The 10,239-nt window shown below is 41.1% G+C and overlaps 1 protein-coding gene across 1 annotated transcript; it reads right to left on the bottom strand.

The window, feature by feature from the left end:
- Positions 1-2,866: 2,866 nt before the first annotated feature.
- Positions 2,867-7,919, bottom strand: LOC134018961 (dual specificity protein phosphatase 7-like). The gene is made up of 3 exons (XM_062459375.1): positions 7,177-7,919; positions 5,328-5,756; positions 2,867-3,822 (listed from the first exon to the last, which is right to left on the bottom strand). Exons 1-3 carry the CDS (start codon positions 7,577-7,579, stop codon positions 3,512-3,514), a joined length of 1,143 nt encoding a protein of 380 aa, XP_062315359.1. The 5' UTR covers positions 7,580-7,919; the 3' UTR covers positions 2,867-3,511.
- Between the last annotated feature and the right edge of the window lie 2,320 nt (positions 7,920-10,239).

Raw genomic sequence — 10,239 nt, 5'->3', positions numbered from 1 at the left:
CCCTCTCCTTCTAGCCTGTCTCTCTCTCCTTCTAGCCTGTCTCTCTCTCCTTCTAGCCTGTCTCTCTCTCCTTCTAGCCTGTCCCCCTCTCCTTCTAGTCTGTCTCCTTCTAGCCTGTCTCTCTCTCCTTTTAGCCTGTCTGTCTCTCCTTCTAGCCTGTCTCCCTCTCCTTCTAGTCTGTCTCCTTCTCCTCTACATGCAGACACAGACACACACAGGATAAGGGGAAGGAAACCATGGTTTCATCATTTTCTAGGCAATTTTGCGTAACAGAAATTTTGAGTAATAGTAATACTCTTTAACATTCTGTGTTTACAGTAATATGCACTGTAGTTATAGCAAGTACCGGGCTTTGTTTTACATTGTTGAATACGGTATTCGTATTTACCGTATGAAACAACATCAAAGATGAACAAGATGTTTTGAACCAATGATTCACGGTTTCCTTCTATAGCCTAGAGCGAAAGGCAGAAGGGAAGTGGCTCAGTCTCAATTTTAGCAATCGGATAGAGCTACTGTCACAAGCCTTAGAAAACATGGTTCATCATAACCACAGCAAAGTAACAGGAAGCACACAGGAAGCGAAAGCCTGATGTGGGCGGGAGAGGGACAAGATCACTGTAACCCAGCAGTTGTACTGCCAACACAGACCACAACACCCCGGCTGTTTAATCACTTTCTGCCTTTCAGCTGCAGAACTGTGAAGTTCTCAGACACTACTGTGGTTGTCACGTTGAACAAACTTCAAACAAGTTCACAGGTCACTATTCTTCCACCATTTTGTGTATTTCGGACCAACTGTTTGTCTGCTTTTTATCGCATCCATTGTTCTCAGTCTATCCATCTCAGTCATTGTTTAAGTCCTAGGGATCCTTCATTTGAGGACACAAACAAAATAAGCCCTAATATTTAACGACCTGTGAATAAATAGGCAAACTGAACGTTGTAAAGAAAAAATAATTCAATATTTATTTGCAGTATAAACATGTCTGTGTTGGTTTCCATATACTATACAATACATGGGGTCAATTTATATCCTTCATGAATCAGAAAGTTGAACTATACCCCTGTTTACAAGCCCAGTTTTATACATATATATAGATTGCATCTTAAAAAAAAAAAATACAGCACATATAAAACAGCTACTGAACATGTGTTTGAAGCTGTAACATGATGCAGATGCATTGTCAAAAAAATCCCTGAAAAATTCCTCTGTGAGGTAAGATAAACATTTTTAGCATTCACTTTTCTTTCACCTTTTCCCCTTGCCAATCTCTCTCTCTCATACACACTTCCTCCAAACATTCTTACCAAGATGTAGCTACAAGAAACGACACAGAAACCATCGTTCCTATGCTCTGGCAATTTACAAAGAAAAACAATGAGTTTCTCTTTTGCTGTCACAAAGACACAAACACAAGAAGCAGCTTGAAATCAAGGATTTTCTTTTAAATAGAACAAGCTCTGCACTGAAATACATTTCAATCCTGGGGTGAAAGGGAACACCTTGTCAATGTTTCCTTATTGGGATGTAGATTTGACCTCAAACCAGGGCAATTTTTTTCTAGCAGGAGCAATACTAATCTTGGATACTGTATTTAAGAGAGGAACTTTGCATATAAGCTTATAAGCTCATATACAGTATATTAAAAGGCCACATGAATAGCAGATAGCACACCAAAATAAAACAAAATCCTTGACTGATTATTTTAATCTAATGGAGTAATGCATGGTGAAAAAACTGAAACAAACATGCTTAGTATAGGTACTCATTGTCTCATTGTTTAAGACTTTATACCGAGTTCTTAGGTAAACACCGTATGTGATCCTATAAAGCCCTGTACTTTGGACACCCGAGGTGAAAATGACTTCAGTCCAGAAGCAGTCAAGCTCTCTTTAGAATTATAGTACAAAAGAAAAGGAGTTAAAAACCAGAGGTCTTGGATCTAAAAAATACTGCAAAAGGTGTTTCGATATATTGCAGAGTAACAAACATAACCTCATCAGACCCGTTAAAAGATAATTAGTCCATTATTACCATGTTTTGATTTAAATAACAACAAATGCTTATATACGCAACAGTTTCTAAAGTGAGATACAAATAGTATTGAACAGTCAGCTTTAGAAAGAAGTTAAAAAGGTTATATAAGGCTAGCTTAAAGCAACCCTGCTCATTTTGACCAGTTTTCCCCCTGTGAACCAGTCTTGTGTTTCTATCCCAGAAACCCTCCTCGCTACGTACTGTGTGCTGCCACACTCAGCTCACTCGCCCCTTTACCTGTGACTGCAGCAGCAATAGTAGTTTAAAAAAACAGTTCTCATCCCTTGGTTTTCCACTAGTAAATAAACATCCAACCCTCTGCTAGTCGCCCGCTCAGAGAGCATATTATAGCGTGCTCACGTATGGAAAATGATATGACATTTGACTACCAGCCTTTTCTGTACGATAGTCATTATTTTGTGTAATATAATTGTAATATTTATAATATATCCAAGGCTTGCGGGTGAATCAACCCAGAATAATACACTCGCTTTGACGAAGTGGAAGGACTTTGCAGTGACACAAAGATCCATCTTTCGAATGCAGTTGAGGAACAATAAGCTTTTAAGTAGCTAAGAGCCATCCCACCAGCAAGCCCCGGTCCCTCCCCATCCTCCTGTCCTCCAGCTGCCCGGGCTAGTCGCAGCCTAGGACTGGCTGCTCCACGGGCCTCTGAATGTCTCTTTATCTGCCTGCCTGGAGGACCAGTTTGAAGTGCCAAGAAGTGAATGGCTTCACCACTGTGCAAACTGCATTAGGTCATTACAAACATAGAAAAAAAATACAAAAACAACCAGAATATCACAACGTTGTCTTTTGTTGGTCTGTTTCTTCGTAGCTACAATCTCATCAGAAGTTATTGTATTATTTAAGGTTGTTTTTTTTGTCATTTTTTTTTTTTTACGTATACATTGTCTAAATGTATACAAAGATATACAATGGATGCAGACATACTCACAGTTAAGTACTGTCCATATACGTTATATTATGCATGTGAACATACATACATAGTTGTGTTTGAGTCAATTCCTTGGTTTTGTAAAATGAGACCCTACATTCGGTACATTGAGATCCCCTCTTTAAACACTACACATTGGCACCTTTCACCTCAGAAGACCGAGGATGTTGTCAGTGAAAGACAACAATAAATTAAGCACTGCAGATTCCATTTTGCCATCTTTGAATGAAGCTCTCTGTCCTGAAGCATTCTGTATTTCAGTCCATTACATCCTTTTTAACGTTCCAAAGGCATGACGAGCCGCTTCCCAACAGCTTTAGTGTGAGCAGGGCATCCACACTCTGGGTAAAAGCCTTTCTAAGCAGCATACCATGTGCCCTTTAATCTTTCACCTCTCACCCTGTCCAAGCACCTCGTCTCGCTATCAGGTGTGACAGCCTGTGGTGATCAGAGATTAAACATTCAAGCAATGGCTGCTCCAAACCCTACCGGGCCCCTGCCTGGTCCGGTCTTCATGTGGACTCCAGCGTGTCTAGCTGGAAAACGTTATGATTGGTTGGCGTCGTGAAAAACAGCTGCTCATTGGTGGGTGAGCGGTTGTCACAGGGGCTGTTGAGACCCAAAGTCCTCTCAAAGTCCAGGAGCTGCCCCATGAAGTTGAAGTTGGGCGAGATGTTGGACTTCTTCCTCTTGACGAAGTCATAGGCGTCGTTGAGGGAAAGGTTGAGCTTCTGCATCAGGTAGGCCACCGTTACCGTGACGCTGCGACTAATACCAGCCAGGCAGTGCACCAGGATCCCGCACTTTTTGGAACGAGCTTCATCTGAAGAAAGAAGACACAGGGACAAAAAAAAAAAACGGGTCAAAACTTTGGTTACCGACTGAGGGCTTCCACACTACGTAGGGAAAGGGCAGCATTTTCACAGCGTTCAGACGGCCCACGCTCTTATCACGCCTAATGAAATGACTTTTCTTTCGTCGGAGATGAAAGGAGTGCGACGACGATGTGAGTTCACACCGTTATTTCGCCACCACACATAAGAAAAACATGAATAGAGATGATCAATTATTAACAAATGCAACCCTTCTGGGTTTTATTTGGTGCAACAGGGCACTATCAAAGCCATTAGCGCTGCCTTGCAGAGTGCTTCCTTCCTCCTCCCCGTACTGTATGGCTTCTTTCTTTTACTGGTGGATGGTGTTCCTACCCTCGCTGCATCTGCATCTCTGTCTACAGGATCAAGGTCAGTTGGCTCACAGGCTAGGGGCTGCTAGCAAGGAGCCAACTTCAAGTTATATTTGCTCTCCCTCCAAAATAAAGGTCTTGTCGAAGTATCTTGAATAAGAAAGGAATTTAGCCTCATAATGACTTAAGCTATCCATAAATCTTTGCAATAAACTGATGCCATAAACAAACTAAATAGTTCACAGGCCATACAGCAGGCCTGAGCCACTAGCAAGAGCATTTCCCAGTTGTGGAGTCATGAACCCTGACACACATTCTAGAAGTCGCTAGACCAGGACAACAAAACATCATGGAACTCAAACTTTTCAAGATGTCCTAAACAGTGGTACATACAAACCAAACACTGCACCAGACATACCAAGAGCAATGCGGAGAAAAATAAACATCCCCATGTATTCTTATTTCTAGAGAATGAAGAACTACAAAGTTCAGTATCTGATGTCTTCAAATAGATTGATTTGAAATTAAAAGTGAAACTGATTGCATGGATGTACAGATGGCATGGCCAAGAGCTACAGTAATCTAAAAGAATGATTTGACATAGAGATAAACTGCCACCGTCACAAGGAAGGAGGTATGAATCTGGGTTTTCACCCTGTGAACCCTCTATATTTCAGGAAATACCACAATTCTCTGAGAGGACATTAATCACTCGTGTGTGTAAATAAATCAAGCATGAAACAATGTTGTGCTGCTTGCATCTAGGAATGGCTCACTACGATAGCTGCATTATGTAATTATAATTATTAATGTTGCGAGTAATACTTTTATTAATGCATTGTTAATGCCATTATACTTTTTTTTTAAAGTGCTGCTTGCCTGTTTAGGTGCATTTTGTGTTTATGTGCTTAATGGATGATTCAAATGTAGAACTATCACTATTAGGGAAGGAATAAGCTCAATAATACCTTCATATTTGCTTTGTATTGTATATTCCTAAAGCAGAGGCATATTGGTAAAGAAAGAAAATTGCTGTAGTATCTAAACAGAAAAGTAGCTGAGCTGTCAATAACACATGAGGAGTGACACAAAACCAATCAAAAACATCAGAGGATCGAGGAGTTCAGAGGCCACATACTTACCAATGAAAGAAATAGCCTCGGGGAAAAACTGCGACAGGTTTTGGCTCCAGTGATCCGAGATGGGGATCTGTTTGTACTTGAATTCCCCGTCGTGCTCAAACATGTTGGGCAGGTTGGGGGTAACGTTGAGGATGTACTTGATGTTGTACTTCCCCAGCACGTCAAGGTTGGTGGAGTCTTTGGCACACCCAAGGTAAAGGTAGGGGAGGATCTGAACGGGGAATGCTGGCTGGTTATTGGGCAAGGGACTGCCTTCCGATTCCGTGGCGCTGCCAGGCTCCCTGTCTGATTCGCCGTCGGAGCAGTCGGAGCTGATGCGGAGCCCCCCCAGGCCCAGAACGGAGGCAGGGGGGGAGCTGCTGGGACAGGAGCAGTCCAGGTTGGTCTCGCAGTGTTCTGGGTACTCAGTCTGGAACTTGTTGAATCCCCCTAAAAACAAATCAAGAAATGTGTCTTAATAACATGAAAATCCTGTGAGGCAAATGTATAGGACCAGAGAAGAACAATTATGTTTTTAAGCCAACTCTATACAGGGTTTGTCTAAAACTGTGCCAGGATTACTTGTTTCATCCAATGGTAGTTTTTGTATTTGAACACGTTACACCTGAATGTCTATTGCACTGCATACAATACTGCACCATTAAAGGTCATTTTTTGAGCAACTAAATATACCGTACCATGCCTATACCCCTTTAAACAAAATACCATATGGTGGCACATTTTAAGTGCAGCCTTTAAACCCATCAATGATAATATGTTAATTCATGTAAAGGATGCCTCCCTGCGTTCAGTGTTGACACAGCTAGCATGCGGTAAACCCTGGAGAGATTCGACCACTCGTCTGATAGGGAGGGGACAGAGACCACTGTTCTGTGTACTTTTTTGTGAATGACAGAGAGCCTGTACCATGTCAAATCTATTTCTATATCTTCCAACTAAATACGAGAAACGTCTAGTCAGAAGATGAACAGTATAGCCATTTGTTTTAACATGTGAAGAATGTTCTGCCTAGTGCCGCATAGTGTAGAGTAAGCTTCAGACACTAGATCGTTTTCTTCGTGTTCATTCATGAAATGCATGTCTTTTCCTGAAGGAGGACAACATGGCGGAGCCATTTTAGAAAATTAATTTAAAACATTTGTTTTAAACCACATTCTTTAAAAGTGCAGTGAACACATGTAGACTACGCTACTACATTCTTAACCAATATAAAATGTTCAAAAGATTAGTATTAATTTATTTTGGTGATCGGAGAGCAATGGAAATCCTAGGCTATGATAAATAAATCCATATTTGGAAATTAAAACGTATACTATAATATATGTAACTTTTTTCAAATTCAAGTACAATATGGCTATAGGGTTACAATGCAATATTAGCAATGTGAAATATAAGTTTAGGGTAATGGTTGAATTGAACACATAACAATAAATCTTTCATCATGAAACATAAAATTGGTAATTAACAATGACTGATTCTATTTCTACTGATTTTATTTAGTTATATTCTCCCAACTGGCCGAATATAATCTGTCAAAATGTAATAAAATGTCTACAATGTAGCAAACTAACTTTGTGTGTGTGTCCATAAGCTTTTGTTGACTTGTACAGAACCATGTCTTAGGTTCGGTTATTTAGTTATGACTTCATTTGTTATATGATGCTATATTTCTGTGACACAAATGAAGACGGACAGAAAAAGTTTATGAAATGTTTCTATCACTTCTGACGTTCGTTGACATTATGACAGAGGGCATATGTTACATATGCATACAGTTATTTACGAACAAAATATAAACATAGTCAACCTGCAAATGTGCATTAAAATAGCCTTTTAAAACTCTTCTTACCCTCCAAGTAATGTGCCTTACAACCATCGTCCCGCAGTTTCTGTAAGAGAAGCCCCAGAACAGAGCTTGCCACCCCATTTTCCTGCCAGTCCGAGGTGGCCTCGTCGTACAGAACCACAATATCTGTTTTGCACCGCTTGACAAATTTTTCCTTGTCCTCATTATTCGGGATAATCGAGCGGATAGGTAAATTCCCCTTCTTTAGTCTCCGCAACATCAACCCCGGGATGGCCAGATTGATGGCCGTCTCGATGTGAGAAGACTCGAAGAGCTCGTGCGATCGGCAATCCAGTAAGAGCAGTGAGCTCACACCGGATTCCAATTCTTCTTGCAGCCATTCCACACTTTTGCTCGACATCATCATAGTCACGTCCCGGGAACCGCTCCAAAGATTAATTTTCATTAGGGAAATATTTAGGTTGCTCTTTGCAGTAACATAAGGGAAATCACGGCGCAAAACTTCTCCTGCCGCTGGAGCCGCACACTCTGATGTTCCTCGTTACAGCAAGTGATAGAGCGCTCGCTCGGGATGAACACACCAGGGTTGAAAACATTAAGGATATTTTTCTTTTAGTCCAAAGAAATTAGATAATGACCTCCCCGTGTTAATCAGTGCGTTTTGGGTCTATATTTGAGCTGCGATGTGTATTCTTTTAATTCTAAGTAAAATATTGCCATAACGCAGTATTCTTGCACATTTGCTTTTCGACCGCCTCTCGTTTGTCATTTCCAGCAAGCACCGTGACAGTCCGAACTAAAAGGGGCTTTGCAGACAATCATGTCATTGGAGAAGGAGGAGTTGTGTTAAATTTAAAGATGCAGGACCTCCAATGTAGGTTTATTCATTCACTCACTCTTGAAGGTTCGCAACAAGGCTTATAGCTTACGAATGTGAATGCAAATAATATAGCCTATTGATTAAATGTAAAATAAACTAAAATGTTGGCATATTATCTAGAATATTTTCATCGTAACTTTTTAAAATATGTTGGCAACCCAAACGTTGGAATAGGTTGGAATGAAACAGTTAAATTGTAATGAATACAGCTAGGTTTACAAAGATTCATAGCCTAGTATTTCATTCCATTCAGAACATTGGGAAAGAGGGAGGTTAAAATATGTCAATGGCGCACATCGGTTAGAGATGTCCGTTACGCAGTTCTCTCTTGCGAACAAACAAGAGTCAATTTATCAATAATTTTGATGCGTTTACGTACCGTTTACAACTCAGACACGTTTCTCTTTAATATCAATGATATAGAAGTAGGCTGTTTGCAACATTCGGTAACATGATTTTCCTGTACGAAAGGAATGCTTATGATGGGCCTTGACCACTGTATAAAGTTGTTACGAAACGTATGCTTTTACACATACCCTGAGCATTACAACTTCTGTTTGCTAGTGCTCCAGCAGGTTACAAATACAAACTTATTGATCAAGGGGTACTTTTGATTACCTCACAGCTGCATGATTAGGCTCCTCACTGTGACTATAGACAATGGCCCATTATGCATCCGAATGACATACAGTTACTTGAAACTGTCAGCTCTGGTGTCCGCATCCGTCTTAACCCCAGCCTCCCATATACAGTAACTAACAGACCTTGACATTGGCCCGAAAAAAAGTGAATGATTGGTATTATTGTCCAGTCTAAATTCTAACCCATCAAGAAGGTTATATCTATGCTTAACATCAGATGCCTGTGGGATTGACATAAAGAAATGAAGACACACCTCCAACTAATTGTTTAAAGCTAGAGTCAGATATCCAGTGTTCAGACAGAGACAGAGGGATATACTTTTGTGCAGGAATGTTTTCAAATGTGGTGTTCAAATATATGAACTACTCAACCAGGTTGGAAGACATTAGCATATGAACTACAGAGATGGAAAACCACCTTACATAAGCAGCTCATAATTCCATTAGTGAGATACTCTTAAATGGTAATGTGATTTGCGGCCATCACAATAATGTAGTACATCAGATCAGTCTCTTTCAAAGTATTTCACAAACATATCCCGTCCTTCTTCAATTAGAATGTAAGCACGTCAGGTGTTGAATATTTGACTGAACCCAGAGAGAACCTGAGTGCATGTATGCTTCAGGGAGAACAGGGAACACATGCTCACCTCACAATGTGAAGTCGACAGTCTTCCCTCCCTCCCCCCTCCTCCTCCCACACACAAACACTCGTCCCCTCAAAAAGCACAGCCTCTCAACTAGATACATTATTAAAGGCGAAGGGTGGATAGTGGAGCAGTGGGTCGGACATGATGGAGTTCCTCTTGGAACTCCTGGAAACGGAGTGTTTAGTGTCCTAGGGTTCTCACGATGACCTCACCCAAGGCCACACCAGTCCCAGCTACCTGCACTTGAAAATGTAACAAAGAAGCAACTTTCCTAACCAGAAAAGATCTGAGTCATACCTTCAACCCTATTGTATCTCGCCGATGCCCCCAGTGACATGAATCATAAGAAATGGCTGTAGTCAGAAGGAATGATACCGTATTCTCATGTTACAAAGTTAGGCTCGCCGCCTCCTGAGATCCCTGGTTTGGGTTGGAGAGGCCCAGGTAAAGAGAAAGGGTGTGCTGAAAGTCATCATGAACTTTGAGGTTTGCTTTATGGGCAGTTCTAGATAAAAACAGGCCACTAAACACACCCTAGCTTTAGTCTGTGTGTTAGAGGAAACCTTTTGTGTTTGCTTGGCTATTACTCCCGGGCATGTCACAGTACAGACAAGTGTGAAACATCACCTACATAATAGTGTCAAGTGCGATCGTTTTATAGTTCTGTTAGATACACTATAACTTCCAGCAGTTGGTCGTCTAGATTACTTTCACAACAACCTTACTTTTAGAACGTTCTCTTAACCACCATAAGACTGGAACAGAGTGGAAATCTTTTTTGATGGTGTCCAAGCGTGGGCTGGTGTGCGCTGAGGACCCAACATGAGACCCGGCCAACAGAACCTGGTCGGGCTTCCCAGACAAACATTAACCCAGTACACACGGGGGAGGAGGGGGGGGCGAGAGGAGGGGGCAGGAAATGAAGCAATATGAG

Source organism: Osmerus eperlanus, chromosome 1 (assembly GCF_963692335.1).
Source record: "Osmerus eperlanus chromosome 1, fOsmEpe2.1, whole genome shotgun sequence".
Lineage (NCBI taxonomy): Eukaryota > Metazoa > Chordata > Actinopteri > Osmeriformes > Osmeridae > Osmerus > Osmerus eperlanus.
This window is presented reverse-complemented; position numbering and strand designations above follow the sequence as displayed.

What these genes read in the sequence shown, in the direction of transcription:
- LOC134018961 (XM_062459375.1), bottom strand. Translation starts at nt 7,579, where the DNA reads ATGAAAATTAATCTTTGGAGCGGTTCCCGGGACGTGACTATGATGATG. An exon ending in TAAGGCACATTACTTGGAGG is followed by an intron (nt 5,757 to 7,176) that starts GTAAGAAGAGTT and finishes ATTTGTTTTTAG; the next exon opens with GGGGATTCAACAAGTTCCAG. An exon ending in CGAGGCTATTTCTTTCATTG is followed by an intron (nt 3,823 to 5,327) that starts GTAAGTATGTGG and finishes TTCTTTCTTCAG; the next exon opens with ATGAAGCTCGTTCCAAAAAG.